Source organism: Xiphophorus maculatus, chromosome 11, assembly GCF_002775205.1.
Source record: "Xiphophorus maculatus strain JP 163 A chromosome 11, X_maculatus-5.0-male, whole genome shotgun sequence".
NCBI lineage: Eukaryota > Metazoa > Chordata > Actinopteri > Cyprinodontiformes > Poeciliidae > Xiphophorus > Xiphophorus maculatus.
In genome coordinates, this window is record NC_036453.1 from 7,012,811 (window position 1) to 7,036,570 (window position 23,760).

Consider the following 23,760-nt stretch of genomic DNA (forward strand, 5'->3'; position numbering starts at 1 on the left):
GCTAGGTAACGGGCTGGGCTTGGCTGGAGTTGCTAGGTAACGGGCTGGGCTTGGCTGGAGTTGCTAGGTAATGGAACAGTTTTCTTTGTGAAACAATCTGCCAATGGAAGTAAAACTTTCTCATCAATATTAAGGAATTATTGACTTAAAATAAGGGCCTATTTATTTTTCTTTTAAGGTAGTTTGTCTTGTTTTAAGTTTATTAAGATATTTGCAGAAATATGAGCTTGTTTTAAGTCCATAATTCCTCAATATGAATGAAAAAGTTCCAATTATAAATAAGGGGGAATGTCTTGTTACAGGTGAAATAACCTTCCAATGGAACAAGTATGTTTGACATAAAACAAGCTCATATTTCTTTCTGAAAACTTGTAAGTTAATTTTGCCTTATTTCAAAAGTACTAATATATTTCACTAGAAACTAGACCAAAACTACTTGGTAAGATTTTGTTCTTACCTAAATGATGTTTTTATTATATCTCTATTTCTGTTGTTTTACTGTCAAATTTAGCAGAAAGAGAAGCTTTAAGAGATGGTCCAATTCTCTTCTAACAAAGTTATCGTCTCTTTGACAAACAGAACAACTGCTGGAGTTTTTGCACCAGCTGCCTGCGTTCGCCAACATGACCATGTCTGTACGGCGAGACTTGTGCAGCGTCATGGTGTTTGAGGTGGTGGAGCAATCTGGCACGGTCATCCTGCACAACAAACAAGAGGTAGGAATGATTTTACATCCTCATTTCACAGAATATTTATCTCAAAAGTCAAGCAAGACACAAAAGACTGAGTGTTTTTGAAACTCCCAAACAATCCTTTGGGATTATGGATTTCTGCTTTTAAGAAACAAGCCCCCACAAACAGATTCACCCACAAAAAGTCAGGAACATTTTCCTCCACAGCTGTCCTTTCCCAGCATTCCCTCTGGGAAACTAGCATATGGATTGGACATGTTAATATTGATATTAATATTGCATTTGATATTTTGCATGAAAAATGCTGGATACTAAACACCTTTTGTGCAATTTGTGTTGAAAAACTTTTGTTTTCTATCAATAACTCTCTCTTAATATAAACCGCAATATAACTGCTAGCATATTTTAGGCGAAAGCAGTAAATGAAGGTTTGAAGGAGGCTGTTCTTCCTTCTCGATGTGTGCAGAGCCACTGCAGCGTGTTAGCGCTGCCAGTCACTTGAGCTGCTACAAAGCAAATTAATTAAGTTACATGTCTGAGAGACAAGAGATCCATTCTGACTGTTTTCTTCCACACAGCAGCAGTAAAACTGAACGAAAATTGATATCAAATCGACCATTTCTGAGATCAGGAAGACAGGGATTGATCTGACCATTGGTAAAACTTAGAGACTCTCTCAAAAAATGTGTATTTGAACAGCTGTATGTTTGTCTGTGTGCCTCCCTGCTGTCTCTGTCAGGTCGATTGATGGGCAGCGCTCCTCCACTGTGTCTCTGGATTCACATGGTGAATGTCAAAGAGAGGCACTTGGCTCCACTCAGAAGTCAAAATGACTTGGCTGAGTGAGAGCGAAAGGACAATAAAGAGGCTAAAGTGGTTTAGTAGAGGAGAAAAGAGCAGGGATGTGCTTGAGAGGAACAAAAAAAGCAAAAATAGCTTCATTTTTCGCTTGCGATATCATGGTTGCTAATTATTTTTGCACATATTCATTAAGTAAATTAAAAATAGCACAGCAGAATTGCTAGTTAGCAACTTTTGTGTGCTATAAATTTCTACGTGTGGTTGATTGCCTCAACTATTTCCGTTTCTTCACCTCCGAGAAACAAGAGGGGCAGCAAGTAAAGCAGCAGAAATAGAAACGATGGGGCCGAGAAAGAGAAGAAAGAGAGAAGCACTCACAAATATCAGTGATGGCTGCAGAGGGAGCCCAGGGTTCGTTTGCCCTTTTTCCTGAGCGAAGTAAAGCAGTTTCTATTTAAAAAGCAACCGCTGGAGACATAACTCAGGAACACAATGCACTAGTGCCAAAATATACTACAAGTTCATTTCAAATTTGGTAACAAATAGATGTTTTGACTACAGACCAACAACCAACCCTGAATGCTCAAGCGTTCATAGACACGTTGCACTTTTTGCTGCAGAGCAAAAAGCTGCTAGCTAACATTGACTAGCATTGGTTTTAGGTGTTCAGTTGTCAACATAATGCGCTAAATGTTAAATGTGTGCGTAATATTAAAAAAAAAACGACACAGTGCTTTGCTAGTAATTGTCAACACTTTGACAACTAGATTTCAAGGTTAGGGAAAAGTTTTCATTAAAAACATAGGAAGGGAGAGGGAAGTAGGTTAGTTATGCTAGCTTGACTATGACAACCTCAACATGTAGATGTGCTGCAGGTTTTGGCATGTTTTGTTATAAACAGCAACATGTCTGTATTGTTAAACACCTGAGAAAACAGTGCTAAGAAGCAATTAAGACCCATTTTATGGGATTAGCTGCTGGAGTCACAGAATAATTTGCTGCTGCTGTTCGTCTGTCTGCAGCTCGACCACTGGTATGTGATCTTGAATGGAGCCGTGGAGATCAGCCACGCAGAAAGCCGAACAGAGACTCTTTGTATGGGGAACAGCTTTGGCATCTCGCCCTCACTGAATAAGCAGTACATGAACGGAGAAGTTCGCACCAAAGGAGATGACTGCCAGGTAATACAGATTACTACATATTATTTATAAGCATTGATATGGTAAAGATTAACACAGCATTGCCCCTCCCTTATATATTTCTGTGCACTGCCTGTCAGCTGGCTGAAAGAAAACACTTTTACCTTGCTTACAAGAAAGATCATTTTGACTGTTAAATATTTCCTGCTGCAAAAAAAACGCAATTATTTATGGTAATACTGCTACAAAAGTAACACATTTGTAAAAATACAGAAGGATAACTACAAAAACTAACAGGCTAGAGGTTAGCACATAGCCTAATTCGTTAAAAGTTTATTTTTAAAGTGCAGAATGACTGGTGTTTTTTATTCTTTGCTGTAATAGCTCCATAAAGTGTACAACAGTAGTTAAATAATTATAACTGTGACTGATCGGCAAGCTTTAGCATTTTAAGGATTTTTAGCTCCTTCCGTTCACTAAAAGTTTTATCATGAGTTTGAATGATCTTTATTATTCTTTTCTTATAATTTATAATTTTTTTGACATTAGTAAAAGTCTGACCTGGCTCTATGATTTCTCCTTCCTATAGTAAAAAAAGACTGATTATCTGATTGACACTTCCCATTTTGTACACAAAAATGAGTCATTTCTGTACAGTATTTATTTTTACTGCTACTGAAGCTTTTAATTTTAGTCCTGCTTTTCTTTAGCCTGTAAAGTAAAATGTGTGTCATGGAGCAGAAATGCCAAAGTTGAGTTGATTTCATTTCTGCTTTTCTTCTTAGAGTTCATGTCTGCCTCTGCAGCTCAGTCATTTCTCCTCCTGCTTGTTGTTTATATAAACTTTTCTTTCTCAACAGAATCCCAGTAACAACAGTTTATTTGTTAGAGTGACATTCTCTAAAAGAAAAAACACATTCTTAATATAATGGCGATGTGAAAAGTCACAGAAGTTCCCTTTGTCCACACCGACTAGTTCCTCTGCGGCACATATCGTTTCCTTACCACACGTAAACAGGAAGTTGCAGAGGTAGACGTTAGTGAGACAAATGCAGAAACTGATGAGATAGACAAGAGGAGCAGGTCATGTTTTAGCGAATTCTTGTTCAACTAGCTGAGATGATTTTGGACCTCCACTTCTCTCAGTTCAGTTTTATTTCAGCGAGAGCTTTCCGCTGTCGGACATTTCCTTCCTCTGTCTGTGCGATCCTCCCATGCCTCACTTTGCCAGCTCTCATGCGTCCACTTTGCTGTTTTTTGAGTATCCGAATGTGGTGCAGAGCAATCTTCTGCTCTACTACAAGTTCACCCGCTGTCCGCATGTCGTCCTCGACCAGTTCGTCTGCATCGCCCAGGAGGATTACTGGCGCATCCTCAACCACGTGGAGAAAAACACGCACAAGGTGGAGGAGGAGGGGGAGATCGTGATGGTGAAGGAGCACCGCGAGCTGGACCGCAGCGGCACCAGAAAGGGACACATCGTCATCAAGGTTTGTGGCACAGTTACATGGACCTGAGCAACCTTTTGAAAAAATTTACTTTTAGGAGTGTTTTATTTTTTAGATTTACTTGATAAATTTTATTACGAAGGATTTCCACTCTTACTTGAGTAAAATTTCTGGATTTTTTACCCACTGAATGAAAAGCAAACATGTTTTAACATAAATTCACCAGACTCAGACACACAGCTGCAGTTTCTGTTAGTTTTTTATTGAAAGAAATCGATTTGGAAACGTTTTTGTTTGCCTGATTTTGTTATTTTTACTTACTTATATGAATTATTGTCATTTTGGTCCTTAAACTACCAAAATCTCCACTAAAGTTTATATTTCAGTCTGTCTGATTATGTAGTTTTTAAATATGAAATAATTTGGTCAGTTACTCAGTATTTGAGTAGACGTTTTACCAAATACTTTTTACTCTTATTTGAGAATTTCTAGGACAGCTACTTTTACTTTTCCTAGACCAAAATATTTGTTAGGATCTTGTGTTTTTTTTTTTTTTGTGGTGCTCAAATGTCTCCTGAAAGAATGGTTACATTTTTTGCTGTCAAAAACTCTGCAGACTCATTTTTAAATGCCAAAAAGTTGGACTTGAATCTTTTTCCAGCTATATTGCAACATTATGTACAATTCTACTGAAAGACGACTAAAAGGAAAACTAAAAAAGCTGCAATAACCTGATTGGGTAAATGTGCAAACTAACAACTAATGTTTTCCTGTAACTCCTTGTGATTTAATCTCAACATCCCACATCTTGATGTGTGAATTTCTGATCATTTCAACAGACTCATTCCCGTACACGGTTTTGGGAGATTTTTGGATCTGGATATTTTTTGAGAAGAAAACTAATTTGTTTTAATTTAGTCCAGAAATATGCTGAAGACAGAAGATTGTTGCCATAATTTTTTAGCAATCCTTCAGTGTTGCTGTCGGCGTCTTGGCAGACTCTCTGGCACACTTTCAGTGATTATTCTCATCACTTTTGGAGAAATATTCTGTTTTTCCATGTGGATACAGTATGGAAGACAGTCAAAAAGTGTTTTTTTAATATAAACATACCAAAGTCAAAACCAAGTTCTATTTAACCTCAGTTTTGACTCAAACTCTTTAATAAGAACGTGAACTCTCGTATAATTTGAATTTATTGACTTCACTCACTCAAGGCTCGTAAAAAAACATACAATACATCTGCTCTGTGTTCGTTGTTGATCATTATGGTTGCTAGCAGTTTATTGTTTGCCGGAGTATTTTCTTGTCAGCTTCCTGAAGCCCTTTGATCCCATCGCCACAGCTCCAGAGGTTGCCAGGTATCGATCAGCTAATGGGCCTGAACGATTCTCTCCGCTGCCTTACCCGAGGAAAGCTGCTGGCTCTAAATCACATCCACTGGGGATGAGTCAATTCACAAGTGTTAGCATTTCCGCTTCTCTTTCCTAACTTTGTTCTTTTTTTGTGACCGACACAAAGCAGTTGCGTCTTCTAGTTTCTGTTCCCCAGTCGGACAAATCGTTTCCTGCAGAGTCCGCCGCTGGGGGGAGGTTAACAAACTTGGTGAAGCAGGAAGAGTAGACGTGTCTTGAATGTTATACATCGCCGCTTGACATTGGAGTTTTACACCAACCAGGAGCAATAATGCTCAGGTGTTATGTGGATTTACCCTTAGATTGGTTTAGACTTCATCTGCCTGGTTCTTTAGATTATGGGTGGCTGACAGCTCTGCCCGCAGTTGGTCTTGTCATTTTCATGATTAATGTTAACATCATATATTCACTGCAAAAATACAAAATATTACCAAGAAATTTTGGTCTAGTTTGTTGAACAGATAAATATCTTTTCAACAATAAATTTGAGGTGTTAGAAGTCAATAGTCCCTTGATATAGGTGAAAAGGTTTTAGTTCCATTTGCAGATTCTTTCAGAAAGAGAACTGTGCTGTTACCTAGCAACCCCAGCCAAGCCCAGACCGTTACCTAGCAACCCAGTTCTAATTCCTTTGACAGATTATTTCACTTATTACAAGACATTTTTCCCATTTTACAAGTGAAATAATCTGCCAATGGAACTGGAACTTTTTCATTTATCTAAAACAAGCTCCTAAATCTTGGTTAAAAGCTGTTTGTAAGTAATTTTTTTATTTGGAGTGTAGTAAGACATTTGAACTAGAAACTAGACCAAAATGTTTGGTTTGTTCTTCTGTTTTTTTGCAGTGTTAAATGTGTGTAACTACATGTTTTTAGTGTGTAAATCTTTTGTCCTTTTGTAACTGTTGCAATCTTTCCTTAAGATTTTCATAAAGTCATCATCTTATGCCTTTATTCTCATATTATTTTGACTTTATTCTTGTTTTATTTCAATTTCTTTCTCATATGACCTTATTCTTGAAATTTTTCTCATTTTTCAAATTATTGCAACTATATTCTCTTAATTTTTATTTTTCCTATTATGACCCTATAGTACTCCATGGTACAAAGTAATGCATAATTTCTTAAAGATTTTACAAATAAATGTCTGGAAAGTTTGGTTTAAATTTTATTCAATCCATGAGAGTCAATAATTTCAGGTTGTGTTCAGTTCAGTCAGGGTTTCGGATTTCGGTTTGATTTAAGTGGCAAAACGTCCTTTTGCGCCGCCTGAATGTATGTCCTCTGTGTTGGACTTTAATGAAGCGTTCTGTGTGTTTTTAGGGAACTCCAGAGCGTCTGATCATGCACCTGGTGGAAGAGCCGTCGGTGGTGGACCCCACCTACATCGAGGACTTCCTGCTGACCTACAGGACCTTCCTGTCCAGTCCCATGGACGTTGGCAGGAAACTGCTGGACTGGTTCCAGGTGGACTGCTTCCGGGACACGGTCAGTTGGGACTATTTCAGGGCGATGGCTAACTAAAACTCTGTTTGGTTGAAGGTTAAAGAAAAGCAAAAGCTTCCTTTAAAGCAGTGGTCCCCAAACTACGGCCCGCGGGCCAGATGCGGCCCGCCTCCACATTTGGTCCGGCCCCCTGAACAATACCAGAGTATTTTCATATATGTGCATTTTTATTTGATTTTTATGTTTAGCACTCTTACAATCGTCACACTTTTTCTGTTACAAACTGACCCCGGCCCCCCATCAGAGAAGGGACAAGTTATGTGGCCCTCACAGGAGAAAGTTTGGGGACCCCTGCTTTAAAGGGAGTCTGCATACAAATAACGGCTCAACTTAACCTCCATTATACCAACGCAGAGTTCAACCACCAGAGTTGGGAAGTAACTAGTTACCTTTATGCAATTACAATTACTTGAGTAACTTTTTTGAATTAATGTACTCCTAGGATCATTTTTACCTTTTACATTTACTTGAATAATTTTCTGTTAAAGTTTCATAAGTTTTTTATTGAAAAAATCTAATTTGGAAAAACATATTTTGCCTGATGTTATTTTTGTTACTTATATGAATTATTGTGATTTTCATCATTAAAATATCAAAATTTTCACTTAACTGTATATTTTAGTCTGTCTGATTATGTAAGTTTTAAATATTAAATGACAGATAATTTGATCATTCAGTACTTTACTCTTACTTGAGTAATTTATTTAATGACTAACTAATCTTCTGTTTAACGAGGATCATGTTGAAACTGTAAAAGAAAAACAATTTCAAAATTTTTTGGGGTCATCAATTGTCTTCTACTATGTAGCCCAATTTTTAGCATTCTTGACCTTTGGTCAGGGGCCGAACAAAGTCATTTGAAGGGCCACAACTGGCTCCCGGGGCCGCACTGTGGGCATCCCTGGCCTAAAATCATATCATATAATCATATATTGTCATGATTGTCGATTGCAGCTTCATGTGTTGAGCCGTTTACCTGCAGATGGATGCAGGTACAGCCAGCTCAGCTGTCTGCGAGCCAGTTACTGATTGGTTCATGCCTGATGCTTTAACCTGAGGTTGGTGTTGTTCTGTCAATAGTCGTTACTTTGACATCCAGCCTGGAAATCAACAAACTGGATCCAGGAGAAAGACGGTAGCAGAATGTGAAAACGGCAGGAAAAGACGGAAATGTTTGTTTTTTTTAACTAAAAGACAGTTAGGATTAATTTAAAGGGGCGTTTTATGTGATGGTCATCCAATAACTCAGCTGTTGTTTTTCTTTTGTTGCTGTATGAATTGATTTTTTTCAGAGAATAAATCTGTGATGGATTTGTATCTGTTTATCTTTGCTGCTAGTTGCTTCTGGTCCTTCAAAGTCTGTTTTCCAAATGTGAAGTATGGAAAACGAAAAATACATTTGGGGGAAAACTTTTGTAACTCCTGACTTTACTCCCTATTTATTCTTCCATCCTTCCTTCTTTGTGTCCTTCTTTTCTTTCCTTTTCTTTATTCATTCCATCTTCTCATCTTCCTTCCTTGCATCCTCCCTTGTTTCTTTTATAATATATTTATTTTCTTCTTCTGGTCTTCTTTGCTTTCTTGTTATTTTCTTTGCCTTTCTGTAACTTTCCATTTTTCCGTCTTTCCTTATCGTATCTTTTTTTCTTTCCTCCTTTGTCTCCTGCCACCTCGCATCTGTCCTTCCTTCTCTTACTTCATTTCCTAGTTTAGCATTTCCTTCCTGCTTTCTTTCTCTTCTTTCCTTTATGGTCTATCTTATTTCCATTCAGTTTTGTTTACTCTGCGCTGGTGTCATATGTATAAATTCAGAGTGAATATTATATTTTATATATTAAATTGAAGTAAATTACTGTTAAGTCTGAAAAAGTTTGGTCATTTTACTTCAGTGCAGAAACTCTGCTGATATCCTGATCTTCTTGTAGAGCTTTGAAATCATCCAGTGTTTATCTGATGCGACCAACGCGATGCTCTAGAGACGTAAAGACCTTTCACTCTGCTCTATAAATACTCTGGTGGAGCTCTTAACACGTTTCTTGTCAAACTATACAAATAGCTTGAGGTTTTTAAATAAACCAACAGGGACACAGAGCATTAGAGAAACTCTTAAGGTTAAATGAAGCGTCTGTTTTCTCACTCAGGTGACGAGAATAGTGCTGCTTTGGGTCAACAACCACTTCAACGACTTTGAGGGCGACTTGGCCATGACTCGCTTCCTGGAGGAATTTGAGAAACATCTAGAAATATCAGTAAGAGCAAATACGAATAATGACCTAAAGTTCTGCTCCTCTTTTGCTTTTCAGATTATAATTCTGTTTTCTCTCTTTCTCTGTGGCAGAAAATGAAGGGTCATCTGAGGTTGCTGAACATTGCATGCGCAGCCAAGGCGAAGTGGAGACAGATCACGCTGCAGAAGGCGACCAGGGATTCGCAGCTGCATTTCAGCGTGCAAGGAGGCAGCGAGAGAGGATTCGGCGTCTTTGTGGAGTCGGTGGAAGAAGGAAGCAAAGCAGCAGAGACCGGACTCAAGCGGGGGGATCAGGTGAGGTGGCGCAATGAAATAAACATTTAAATATGCAGTTTTTATTATTAGAGGATCAAATTCCTACAAGTTTTACATTTAACCAGAAGAGGATGTAGATGTACTTTCTTTATCAGGATGACTTCTTTGTCATGACTTCTTTAGTCATGACAAAGGAGCAGAGTCATAACTTTCTGAGTGAGTTGCTTACTTTTGACTGACCTTTGACCTTGGAAACGCTGGTGACAACATATCAGGAGCAAAGAGCAGATAGGGTCAGAGTGACTTCTGGTTTTCATAGCTGACCTATGACCCATCATGGAAGCAGATTACACAGCAGATGAGCCAAATCATTTCCACCAAGAAAATATAATGAAAAGTTATAAAATGTGACGATGTTACATTTACATTATAAAATCTATTTTTAATCTGTTTTGTTGCAGATCATGGAGGTTAATGGTCAGAACTTTGAGAACATCGCCTTGTCCAAAGCAGTGGACATCCTGAGAAATAACACACACCTTTCCCTCACCGTTAAAACCAACATCTTTGGTGAGTAAAGCTGCATTCTTACTTTACCACAAGCTAAAAATTGTACGAAATGTTTTTTTTTTTAAATATTACTTAAATGGTTTGGCTTGGTGGTTACCAACTCCTGTTTTAGTTCACATCTCAGTTGTCTTCAATCTTTTTCGTAAAGTTTTATGTTCTGAGAAAAAAAAGTCAAAATTCTGGAAAAATAAGAAATCTGGGGGGGAATTCTGAATTCTGAGAAAAAAGTCAGAATTTGAGAAAAACAGTGAAAATTATGACCTGAAGATTAAAGCCACAACTCTTTTCTTTTTCAGTGGCAGTAATCTTCTCCTGTAGTTTTCTGTATTTGTATTCTTAAATTAAATCAATGTAAAATTATGTTCAGTATTAAGAAGTACTGTTTATTCAAATTTTAATGGTTTATTAGTGGGTTTTATAAGTACATTTTATCACAACCGGCCCTTTAAGGACATTTCATAATCTCAATATGGCCCAAAATATAAATAAGATTGACATCCCTGCTCTAGATGTATAAAGCTGATAGTTTTCTGGTTGTGATGAAACAAAGTAAAAAGATTAAAAAGTTCAAAAGCACTGTAACCAATATCTACTCTTCGTTTTGCGCCGACTCTCCAGTGTTCAAAGAGTTGCTGAGCAGGATCATGCACGAAAAGAAAAACGGTGGCCCTCACATTCCTAAGATCCAGGAAAAGAAAGGCAACCGTTTCTCCATCGCCGACTTTTCCGGAGACATCGAGTTCCCCACGGACAGCAAAAGCACCCGGAAGATGAAAGCGAACACCGTGTCGGGGGGACGCAACAAGATCAGGAGGATGCTGGAGAAAACGCGCTTCAGTATACTACCGCCCAAACCGTTCAGGTAACGCTGGGTAGGAGTCAGTGGGAAATAGAAATAATGTTTTCTCTAATCCAGATTAGAAACATAAAGAAGCTACAATTTAGTGCTAAAAACCAACTTTCTCAAAAACATGACTTAACGTGGTAAGATTTGTGCTAAATTTTAAACTTTATCCTCTGACAAAATGATCAAAAATCAAAGTTTTTACTTTTTTATGTTTTTCCCGCTGGTATAAGTTTAAAAAAAAAAAACAATTGAAAGATTTCACATCATTACACATCAAAATGTTGGTTAATGTTTCATTTATTATGTTTTTAAATCATTTCTAACCAGATGAGTTTTTAGTCTGGATTTAAAGGAACTCAGTGTTTCAGCTGTTTTACAATTTTCCAGAAGTTTGTTCCAGATTTGTGGTGCATAGAAGCTGAATTCTGCTTCTATTCTATTCAGAATGTTTTTTAAAAGCAGTTGGTGTTTTACAGACAGTTTTAAGTGAAACAACAGCAAAGTGTCGTCAGTATATAATCATCCTGTAATCGTTAGCATCAGCCATAACGAGCCGCCGTGCCGCTGGAGCAATTGTGCAGATGGAGCCCGTATTCGATTTTCCATCCGTAACGTGGCGATCCAGATTTGATTTCATCATTTCATTTTCTCTCCATGCCTCGTTTAACTGCAGGCTGCGGCAGCGCTGCAGAGACAGCAGATCCTGTTCTCACCCTGTTAATTACGTAGCTAACTCACTCAACACAACACACACACAGCCGCACACACTCCTGTCTCCTTCTCACTGCTGACTGAATGCTCTGAGGTAAATCATTTGCATCAAACCTCGACGTTCTCTGTCTCACACCAAACATCGGATGACTCTTTGATCTAAGCTCAGCTTTCAAAGGTTCTCCACTGCCATCTATTTATCAGCTGAGCTGGGATTTTCATCTCCTTTGTTCCAGCTGAAGCCACATCAGGGGACTAGATGTCTGATTAAAGGGACCGGATAAGATAATAGGAGTAAAGCAGGTTATTGGGGCCAGTCAGGATTCACCAGTTCCTTTCATGAGGAGGAAACTTGATAGCGTTTGTGTCTGGGTGTATATCCAAACAATACATTAAGTAAAAAACATTTATATGGAGAGCAATTAAAAATAACATGTCTGCTTTCAGAAAAATGCTTGAAGTTTAAATTAAAAGCAAAAATATTCCACTTTTTAAGGCATTATGAGTTGTTAAAGTTTTATTTTTGTGGTGGAAGTTGACTCTGTTAAGTACTTATTTTTTGTTCTTTAATTTCAGATTTATGTGAAAATGTTACCGCAAAGTTATTTCTGTTTGTGGAAAGATTTACATTGCAGAGTTTAATTTTTTAATAATTTCTCAAACAAAATTCAACAAACCCCTTTAAAATTCTCAATAAAATGGAAAAAACATTAAACCCTCTGTTATAATTAATAACCTTCCAACTCACAGCTTTATTTGTTTACTGCAATATTTTTAATTTCTTTGAAATAAAAATAAAGAAAAAATAAAATTTATAATAAAATAATCAAATTAATAACATTAATAAATAAATAGTAAAATAAAAAATCTGATTTTCAGTGTGAAAAAAATCTCATTTATGTGAAAAGTTGTTATTTTTCCATTACTGTCAGATTTACAGCTGAGTTAATTCTGGGTTCAAATCTTCGCAGACTTCAGTGATTTAAGTTTGACTGTTAAGATTTGAAGCCAGCATCAGTTTATGAACTAATGTGACCATTAAGATAATAATTCAACATGTCTCTTAATTAACCTATTCTGATTGTGAAGCAATTTATTTAATGCTGTAATCATTTCAGAGAACAATAATGATTTGCTCTTCTGTTGATGTGTTATTGAGTCGACGCTCAGTAATAAAAACCAGCCAAAGAAAACTGTAATCTTAATAGGTTTGTGACTTTATGACATTTTTCTGCATTTATTACAGCAAACATGTCGTTACTTTCCTTTCATAGTTTGGTAAAAGTAATTTGTTGTTTCTGCTGTTCGATGTGAGCATAAAGGAAGATGCTTTGACCCGTTGCTGCATCTCCTCCGCAGATCTCCGTGTCTTGTTCTCTTAGAAATAATTTCCTGCCTTTCATGCGTTTTAAATGTTGTCTCTCTCCTATCTGTCTGTCTCTGCTGCTTCAGGGGCCTGTTTGGGTAAGAAGAGCTCTTGTTGTGTAATTCCCCATCCTCCAAATGTGTGTGTGTGCTCAACAAGCTGCCAAACTAAGACACAAACTCATCAACACACCTTCATCTGCACTGCAAACATGTCTAGACTTTATTTGTATGTTGTTTTCTAGAAACTGGAGGCATTTATTTGAATATGAAAGTTAAATCATTTCCAGATCTGGATCAATATTAAAAATAGAATATATTTGCATTTCCAGACATTATTTGCCATCCTATACTTTAAATAATCTGCTAAACTCTAAAATTTATCTCATTTAGCCATTTTCTATAAACATGTTTAGTAATTTTGGGTTTTCTTTGTAATCTTCTCCGTTTTAGCGCGCTCATCTTTTAGCCTAAAAGTGTAACTCTAGCCCTGCGTTTGGGAGAGACATCTAAAGTTTTCAACAAAAAAAAGTGATGCATCTATTCAAAACTTAAGAAATGTTTGACCTCTGTCATGCTTTCTTAGTCCAGCTATTCAGACATACTGAGTGTTTAGGAATATTAATGATAAAAAAATAAATCCAGGACTTTATTTAAACCTTCATTTGTGCCAATCTAAGCCTAAAAATAGTCTTAAAAAAACAAAAAACATGGGAGTACTAATAATCAGTAAGATTTTCTCCTCTTTTATTGTCCAATAAATAATATGGTCACTGATACGATGCATTCACTGTAACAGTGTTTTGATGTTGTTTTTTCAACCCCTTCCTTAAAGGACAATGAGTAAATTTATGAAGCTGCAGTAAAATCATATCTCACCAGATTTATGATTTAAAACCTAATCTGTGTGTGGACTGCCATTAACTTCTCACTAAATTATTATACTGGTTTATCCATGATGTATTTAGAGTGAATATACACAGATAAATAAAAATAAAATTAGTTTTTTGTTGTTGTCTTGTGAGTCTGTGTTTTCTACCCATGAATGCTTCTGCTCAGTTGCCATTTCTCTATATAATAATCTCAGAAAGATGATCTCTGTAAATGTTCTTGACATTGTGCCCCGGTGGACATTGTGATTGAATCATATGTTAATATTCTCTCAGGGTGAAGCTGCTACTCTTTCCCCTTTCCTCTAAATTCATAACAAAGAGTAATTTTATCACCTCTGCTGTTATTTCATCCCTCTAATCCCACCGCGCCTTCTCTGATTTCTCTGCGCAGTGATGGCGGCCTGGGTCAGAGTCAGGATGACAGCATCGTGGGCACCAAACAGTGTCGTCACAGCGTCGCCATCATGCCCATTCCTGGAAACCTGTCGTCAAGCAGCCCTGACCTGCTGCAGCCGGCGACCAGCGTACTGGACTTCTCCAACCCCGCCGGTGAGGAACGGCCAGTAAAACCGCTTCACATCACAGAAACACAAAAATACAAAGTCAGAAAAAGACACCAGTGACAAACATTACAATCTGATGCACTGCAAAAACACAAAATCTTACCAAGTAACGGTCTAATTTTTAAAGCAAACGTCTTAGCACACTTGAAAGAAGACAAACTAACTTAAAAGTAACTTTTCAGCAAGAAATAGGAACCTATTTTAAGTAAATAATTCCTTAACATTGACGAAAAAGTTCTAGTTCTGAGAACTGTGCCGTTGCCTAGCAACCCCAGCCAAGCCCAGCCCGTTACCTAGCAACCCAGTTCTAGTTCCATTGGCAGATTATTTCACTTTAACAAGACATTTTTCCCATCTTACAATAAATTGAAACTTTTATTTACTGATTTGGCTAATTTACTAACACTGTGCATCTTTTACAAAACAAAAAATGAACATTTACCAGGAAATATTCAAAAACTTGTTTCCCAAAGAAGGAGTTTATAATCAAAGGAAAATGTAAATTTAAAGGTTTAAATGTAAATATCAGAACCTCAAGGAGTTTTTGTGGTGAGAAAATATGGAATATTTTGTGAAATTAAAACAACTCAAACTACTGGGTAAGAAAATGGTTTACACTAAATATGAGAAATAATCTTGATATATTATGTTGTCGTTATTGTAGCATTGTTGGTATCAATATTATAATTAATATGTAGTAGAGTTACTATTAGTAATACTCTGACCAATGAGAATATTGTAATTGAACATATTTATGTTGTTAAATTACTAAAAAATAGCAAGAAATCATAAATATGTGTTGCTGGAGAAGTGTTGGGCTTTAATAAGTCCATACTTCTACTCAATCCTTTCAACATTTATTACTTATTGTATTACTGTAATTTTAATTGTAAATTTTTACGTTCAATAAGCTCAAATTAAGTGAGTAATTGTTATGGACATAATGGCTGAACTTTGTTTTTCTTCTGGTTTATTAATCAACTTTTTTCTCTTGAAAGTAGTTAGTGGATTTTAAGGCAGACAGGATGAATGGATTTGATGTCCTCTTGGATTAAACAGGTTTTTAGTTTGAATCTTTCTGTGGATGTTCTATAGGATGGAGATCTTTGCCCATTATTGATGGTGTTCTTTCAGCCGTGTGTTTTGGGTTGTGATCCTGTTGCTAAGCAGACAGTTTTGTCTCACCAGTCAAAAGATATTATCCCTGAAACCTTTGCACTCGTCTCCATCCTTTCTGTCTTTTTTCTGTTTTTCTATCCTGAGTTTTCTTCAATAGAGGTCAGTTGGGTTCAAACTGCGAAGGCGTGTTGGTCATGTTATCACAAATTACATACATTTGCCTTGGAGTTCAGCATGGACACTTATTTTCACTTTTCTTCTTCGACAAGTCTGGTGTAGCTTTGTTTAAAAAAGCAAAAATATATGCATTTTTAATACATACTAAAAACATTAGATGCATTAGATTGTTGTCACTTTACTTCTTTCAGGAGAAATAAAACAATATTTCACTGAATCAACAAGTTTGTTTACATCCAGTTTGAGGGAAACCATTAACTGGTTTCCCTCAAAGATTGTAATGCTGTTTGCAGCATGATCACTTTTTACTTTATAAGCTGCAGAAACATTTTAGTTTCTCTGCTTTCACTAAATGAACATCAGGAGAAAGTCCAGATAATTTCTGTGAAATGTAAAAGAGAAGCGACTGAGACCTAAATCCTGCTTCAGAGAGCTGACTGCTACTCTCAGAACTTCTCCTCTGGAATCTTATTAATAATAAAACTAAAAGAAACTTTGAAAGTAACATAAAAAGGAGCAAATTTGGCAGATTTGTGTTATATTTAGTGACGTGCTTTTGAAGATGTGTTGATATGAAAAGAGAAATATAAATAAAAAAGTGTCTGAGCAGGAAGGAAACGCTCATTAAGCTGCTTTTTGCTGCGGCTCATGTTACTAAGCAGTTTGTTGCTAGGTAACCGAAGTCGGGCAGAACCTTAAACTGGCAGGTTGTTGCTAGGTAACCAAAGAGTGGGCGAGTTAGTTGATTCCAGTAGCCTAGCTTAGCTTGGGTTGACTTTAGGTTGAGCAGCTAAAGTCTTTCCTCTGCCTACATTCCCCAGAATGCTGTGCGGTTCTGGATCAAAGTTCAATGAATGTTCTATTGGACGTATTGCCTATTTATATTGATCATGTGTATCATGATATATGTTATTATTAATTTATTCCCTACAGTGCTTCAAAAAGTTAACTTTCTTGTACAGAAATAGCACAAAACATCTGATGAGATATTTATCCAACACAACTCAGTGGCTTCACACATTTGTTCTTTGTTTCCTTTCTGCGAATACAGGAACTGACGAGTTTCATGTTTCCCATCAAAATAACCAGAACAGAGAGGCTAATGGAGGAAAGAATCACTGGGGGTTTTCCAAACCGTTTCTGTTTCTCATAGACGAGGATTAACCTCCAGGGTCATTAGAGGCCGACTTTAATCTGCTCCTGTCACAAAGGTTCCCGACTCTATAATTATATAAACTAACAGGACTCATTGTTCTGTTATTTATGTGGATGCAGACAGAATGTCAGAGAGCAGACTGAGAAAGAGAAAGGCGACATAAATTGTTAGTGACCATGATCTTAATTTATTCCACAAGTCATATATCTGCTCTGACAGATGTGTAGATGTTGTATATCTCTGTTTTTATCGCCTCCTTTCCTGTTGCTCTCCTTCCTTTTACTAAGGTTTAATTGTAAACTGAAGAACTTCTTTTTTCCCCAATATCTACTGCAGATTTGAGCATCCCTGCATTAATCACATCAGCATAAAAACATAAAGGTTTTGCCTATTTCTTTCGTTTATTTTGCCTTATTGTCAAACTTTTATTGTAAAATCCTCCTTTTGTTTCACTTGGATTGTTTTTACTCAACTTTGTTTTTACTGCAGTTTATACTTACTTTATGCACCTGCAGCATTTTTTAAAACCAAATGAGGAAATCCTTTGCATTTGCCCCAAATAAATAAATATAAACCAAAAATGGGACTAAAAAAAACCTGGTCAGTTGAATTGAATATTAAAAAGGTTATATCTGAAATAGTGCAATTTAATGGTCTTAAAATGTCCAGATTTTCCACAGTTAAGCAGGCACATTTTCAATGTGCATGCTCATTCATTCACTGCTTATTATTTTTAACTATCAATTTAAATGTCAGTTATTAAGTAACCGAGGTTCTGTTTTTTACATTTATATCAATAAAGACATAGACAGATCCTAAACATCTTTAATATGGCCTACTGAAGCTCCTTTAATACTCTTTTGACACATGATGAGAGTTAATGGGTCTGATTAAAAACAATTAATATTCATAACTGAAAGCTCTGAGTTGCAGTCATACGTTCTCCAACTTGTGACTCCTCATCTGGCTCATAAATCTTTGCTTCAGACATCACAGTCTGTCAGTATTTGCGAAGTAGAGCATGAATCTCTTTTGCTTTGCAGGGCGACTAAATCCGTTTTCTTGCCATCAGGCGTTGATGTCTCGCCTGGTTTTTTGTGTCGTCTCAAACGTGTAACTCTGTGTGGAGCTATTTTCTCAGATCCCCATTTCTCTGTGTTTCTTTCTCTGTTTCTTTCTTCTTGTGTTGTTTTGTGATTTTAAACAGATGCTCTAGTGTCGACATGTTGAGTCATCTCTGGTTTCTTATCAGATTAACACCAGAGCAGCAGCTCTGTGGGTCTTTCCCTCATTTTGTTGCTTTCATTTGTTCTTACTGTGGTTTCTCTTTTGTCCCTACTGCTTGCCAAGCTCTTGGACTGTACTGTAAGTATTTAAATACCTTTACAGCTGCTATTCGCCCAAATCTCCCTCATAGCTTGACACTTCTGACTTTCTATAATCTCTGCGTCTTTCAGGTTGTAAAGAATATTGACTTGTGTTTTTATGTTTTGTGCAGTTACAATAAAAGTGCATCAATAAGTCAGTTATTGAAAATATTGTACACCCTCAACTCTAACAGAGATAGCACCATGACAACATGGTTTCTAAAATTTTATTGGTTAGTTTGATGGTTTGACCATTTTTCTCAACAGAACTGGCTTGTAGAGCTTTTTTAAAGGTTTGATGTGGATCATTATCTTGTTGAATCAACTAATGTTGTACAAGATTAGGGAATTGTTTTTATTATTTTAACAAATAACCCAGAAACTATTGAGCCTGAAATTAACTGGATGCTGCTGTAATATCTGTGTCTTTGTCCACAAAGAAACAAGTTTTACGTTACAGTAGACTGACAAGGTGGTGACTAAGAAAGAAGCACCAGCTACCAATCAATTCAGATCTAAATAAAATTTGGAACTATCAACGTTGAAATGCAAAAACAGTTCTGGAGAAAAGTTATTTTTTTATGGTCAGAGGATATAAATATTCACCTACTTGGCTACAATGACAAGAAGTTAAGTTTAAATGTGACAAGATCACAGGACCAGCAGTAAAACATGGCGGTGGTAGCATAATGCTGTGGGGTGAATCCGAGACAGAATCCCTGAATTAACCTGTAGAAAGTGGATGCTCCAACAAATAATCATCCTAAACACAACTATTGAAGAAAATCACAAACAAAATAGTTCAGATAAATGATTAAAACTAATATTTAAAGCTAATTAAATAAATCGAGATACTTACAATATTTAACTTCTTTAACATGAAATAACTGTAAAATGCTTGAATGAGAACGCCATAAGAACATAATATCCATTGTCCACCATTGATGAAAAAAGAATTCTGTTTAAAAAGAGAGAAACAATAAAAACAATAAATTATGCAAATAGAAATTATTTGTTGCTCTAAAAAACAGTGGGGAAAAAATGGAAAAAATGGCAACGAACGAAGATGCCAGGTGATCCTGTAAGAACCACCATAACAAATCCATTTCCAAAAGTCTCTGTTGCTGAACTGAACTGATTCTCCAGTAGATTTGTTGATTAACTGGATGTGAGAGCAACAACTGTCTTCCTGCATTCAGGTCAAGTGTGCAGCAGTGGATTAAATGTAATTATCCCTCCTCCTTTTCACAAGATATAATAGGTGGATTTTTATCTGAGAGCTTTTCACACTTTAATCACAAGTCATCAGCTAATGAGACGACGCATTTAGCTTCCACACAACCTGCACTCTGCTGGCTGTGAGCACATGCAGCTCACATGCAGTTATTTCCAACTGCTGCAAAATACTCAGTGCCATTCGTCTGTCACAAACAGTAAATATTATGTTATTGATATTAATGAGGTTATGGTCTGCAAAGTGGCCATTTATTTGCAAGAAAAAGGGCCAATGTCAAAATATCAATTTGTCCTATTTCCCCTGAACAATCCATGAAAGTGAACTGGAGGTTAAAGAATTAATTATTGTGTAGCTGAATTATTCAGCTACACAAAGAAAACATAAATGAGCCATCCCTTGAAATAAATTACAATTATGAACATTTGAAGTCAGAGAAAAGATAATTCAAGCTGCTTTCACACGCGCTAACCTGTGGCCTATGTTGATGTATCAAAAAACATATTTTATATATTGAAATATTACGTCCTGACTCGTTTATGCAGTTTGTTTTATGATGCGCCCTCTGTTTTAGTGTTCAGTGTTAGCTGTGCAGCTTCATCAGAGCATCAACATGACGTCTCCACCTTGTTTAAGGTTGTTTTTATACACAACCAATAAAATATCCAGCTGCTCAAATAATTATTGGATGAATCAGTCAGAAAGTGAGCTCAACTCTCTGCTGAGATTGAGTGAATTTTTATCAGTGTAGACAGAGCATCTGCTTAGCTTAGCATAGAATTAAGTACATTTTTATATTGGTTGATTGCTACAACATTTCAGTGTTATAACATTTGTGTAGCTGGACATTACCTCAAAACAAACTCAATAATTTCTCTTTGCATGATTTATTGCTTTTCGTTTTTCTCTCTTTATACCAAAAACTGGATGATAAAAATCTTCAGTTTGGTGTTTTGGTCTCAACTAGCCTTTTTTTTTGAAGGGCAGTTTTGTTTACATTCATTTTATTTGTTTTTTCTGTTTTTCAATTAAAATGTCTTCCAGTTCATTAGAGTTTAAAGGTTATGGATCTCTGAGAATGTGCTCTTTCTTTATTGTTACCATTTTATTACTTGAAAATGGTATCAAAACAACAATATTATCATTTATCACAATAAGTTCTGGGACAAGTTGTTATCATGACACTATATTCTGATTCCAGTGTTAAAATAATCTTCAATGCTGCATAAACAATTAAATAAAAGGAAGCCTAAAATAAAAGAGAAACATTATCTTTATCTGTTCTTGGAAAATAAACAGGAGAAACTAAAAGATCAATTTTACAGCCCCCCAAACAAGCAGGATTATTGATTATCTGCTTTTACTCCAACTGTATTGTTATTGGTTTTGCCTTTGGCAGCTTGTTTGTACTCATGTGCTGCTGCTGTAATGATGGTAATAAAGGTTTTGTCATCTAAACACTAAGCCTCTGCAGCCATGTCTTTATCTAGCTCTAAGTAATGGACCTTAGCATTCTCAATAATACAAAACATTTCTATTATTTAAAACACACACTGGTCTGTAAGTATTTGGTAGCTATGCTAACAGTTAAGCCTTATAGGTTTTGATTGACAGTATTACTGTTTTATTCCCTTTTTTACCAAAAGGTAAAGTCTGTTTATTTCAAATTAAGAGCTCTTGAATCTGACTTTTATGTTTTGCTGCCGTTTTAACTAGGACTGTCACAATAACAAATTTTACTGGGCAATAAATTGTCCCAGAAGTTATTGCAATAAATGATAATATTGTTGTTTGAGACAATTTTCAAGTAATATAATAGTAGTGGCATAACAGTGCATCCTCAAAGATCAATAAACATTTAACACTGGACCTGGAAGACATTTTAAATATCCAACATAAATAAACAAGACAACAAATAACATGAATTATGAAGTTTTCATTTTCAGAGGATAAAAAGATTCACCTTTTTAGCTGCTGATGACAAGAAGTAAGTTTGGAGGAAACAAGGTCAAAGTACCAGCAGCAAGGCATGGTGGTGGTAGCATAATGCTGTGGGTCGAATCCACTGCCAGTGAAAAGAAACAAGAACAACAAATAATCATCCCAAACACAACTATTATTTAAAAAATCACAAAAAGAAAAGTTCAAATAAATCAATAAAATCAATGTTTAAAGCTAATTAAATAAATCAAATTACTTAACATGATAGATAACTTATTTAACATGGAATAAAGGAAAAAAGACTTTAAATGGTTAGGAATGAGAATGCTCACCAAAATGATGTAGATAAAATTATCCTTAAAAAAAGACCAGTTGAGACCAAAACACCTGAAGACTTTTTATCCAGTTTTGACAGAAGGAGAGGAAAGAGACAGACTTGGGTTTAAGTTAAATCTACATTTATAACACAACTTCGAGGGTTTGCAAATAATTGTTGGAGCTTCACTCAATAATTTTCATCCTTTCTTCCGTCTCTGCAGACATCCCAGACCAGGTTATCCGCGTGTTCAAGGCCGACCAGCAGAGCTGCTACATCATCATCAGCAAGGACACAACAGCCAAGGACGTCGTCACCCACACTGTCAACGAGTTCGGCCTCCTGGCGGCGCCGGAAACCTACTCCCTGTGCGAGGTGTCCGTCAGCCCAGAGGGAGTCATCAAGCAGCGCCGGCTTCCCGACCAGCTCTCCAAACTGGCCGATCGGATTCAGCTGAACGGCAGGTGAGCAAACAGTCGTTTCAAGCTGCTGTTGGGGTTTGTTTCCCAAAGCTAACATGCTTCTGCTGGACTTTGGAGCATTTGTGCTTCTTCATAAGCCAGAAATAGGCTAATAAGTGAAGTTGCAGGATAAGATCTTTATAAAAATACTTTTTTTTTTTACATAGGAATGATTTAAGCATGGAAATCAAGCAATGTCCAAACAGTTGAAAACGTTATTTCAGAAGACGGTCATCACTGCATATCAATATGAGAAATAAATGCTGTTGTTACTCATATTATCAATGTTGCTATTTTAAAAAGTTATCAAATATTACTGCTTTATGGCATATTAATTTAGAAGGAACTGAGGAGAATGATCCGTTCTCCATGCTGAGTTCTTGGTGTACGAGGTTACAGAAGTCAGTGAGTTGAATTCATGAATTTCATTAATTAATACCAAAACACAGCAGGTCCATTCTGACATGCTGCCTCTAAGAGCCAACAGTCAAAATGCCGTCCCACAAGAGTTTCCCATTCCCTTTGTTACCCTCTCTGAGCTACGCCCCAAAGAGGGCGGGACCTAGCTCCTTTTCCTAGCATGTCCTTTCCTCTAGCTTTAGCTTAGCAACTAACTGAAAGAGATAAAAGAATTATTTATTCTCAACAGAACTTAATGTTAATAGTAAATTATTGAATGATTCTGTTCTTTTGTTTGCTTCAGATTTAAATTTATTTTCTTTGTAAATAACTTTGTTTATTCTGTTCAAACTAGCTTGAGCTTTCGCAACGGGCTATACTAGATGTAGCGTAGCACAGATCAAGTAAGGAGGAGGAAGAGCATCACAAGACTGACAAGACCCGCCTCCTGGCTCTGATTGGTTGTTTCTAGTTAGAACTGGGAGCACTGGGAGAAAGTAGAGGAGTAAATTTTTTGTCACAGATTGTCTCTTAACATACTGTGACAGTTTCAACAAATATGTGAAAAAATATTTTTCATTAAAGTTACATTCTGCAGCTTTAAGGGACGTGGAGAGAAATCGGTCTGAGAAAATGACTTAAATCTTAATCCACAAATGAAGTGGATTTTTTTCACTTTCCACAAGTGAAAAAAAGGAAGGAGCTGGAAGCAAACCACAGACTTTCAGATTACAGACTGCAGTCTTTAGAAAGCTTTCATCAACAACCAGAAACAGATGTATGACATAAAACATTAACAGTCAACAGCTTTTTCTTCCTTTTTCTTGACAGATTATTTCTAGGTTGGCTGAAATAGCAGACGTTTAAACAGCCCTGTGTAATCTTACATTTAGAGGTCTTGTCTTGGCCAAAGTGTCATCCGTATCTTTCACACTGTGGCTCCAGACTTCACACAGTCTGCATGAGATTAGCTGTGTTAGGAAGCAGATCATGTCCCTCTATGTGGACAGATTAAATCCTTCCTGAGGAGGGGCTCTCAGTCCTCGTCCTGAGGACACCGGGTGATTTATTTCATTCACTTAACATTTTCCTGGCTGCACAACATGAATACAAACTACTCAGGACTTCATCTGTTGAA

At 36.6% G+C, this 23,760-nt stretch overlaps 1 protein-coding gene across 14 annotated transcripts in view; it reads left to right on the plus strand.

Annotated features, from left to right (window-relative positions):
* rapgef6 (Rap guanine nucleotide exchange factor 6) overlaps nucleotides 1–23,760 on the plus strand; it is a 131,534-nt gene that overhangs the window by 87,415 nt on the left and 20,359 nt on the right. For 7 of the 14 annotated variants that reach the window (XM_023342270.1, XM_023342281.1, XM_023342269.1 and 4 more), the window contains 12 exons: nucleotides 580–716; nucleotides 2,516–2,674; nucleotides 3,970–4,122; nucleotides 6,818–6,982; nucleotides 9,142–9,249; nucleotides 9,339–9,542; nucleotides 9,965–10,073; nucleotides 10,692–10,935; nucleotides 13,084–13,095; nucleotides 14,281–14,438; nucleotides 18,255–18,269; nucleotides 21,986–22,226. In XM_023342270.1, coding sequence (XP_023198038.1) covers nucleotides 580–716; nucleotides 2,516–2,674; nucleotides 3,970–4,122; nucleotides 6,818–6,982; nucleotides 9,142–9,249; nucleotides 9,339–9,542; nucleotides 9,965–10,073; nucleotides 10,692–10,935; nucleotides 13,084–13,095; nucleotides 14,281–14,438; nucleotides 18,255–18,269; nucleotides 21,986–22,226 — 1,705 coding nt within the window. The remainder of the gene's footprint in view (nucleotides 1–579; nucleotides 717–2,515; nucleotides 2,675–3,969; nucleotides 4,123–6,817; nucleotides 6,983–9,141; nucleotides 9,250–9,338; nucleotides 9,543–9,964; nucleotides 10,074–10,691; nucleotides 10,936–13,083; nucleotides 13,096–14,280; nucleotides 14,439–18,254; nucleotides 18,270–21,985; nucleotides 22,227–23,760) is intronic. The other 7 variants (XM_023342276.1, XM_023342278.1, XM_023342271.1 and 4 more) reach the window with 3 other exon arrangements.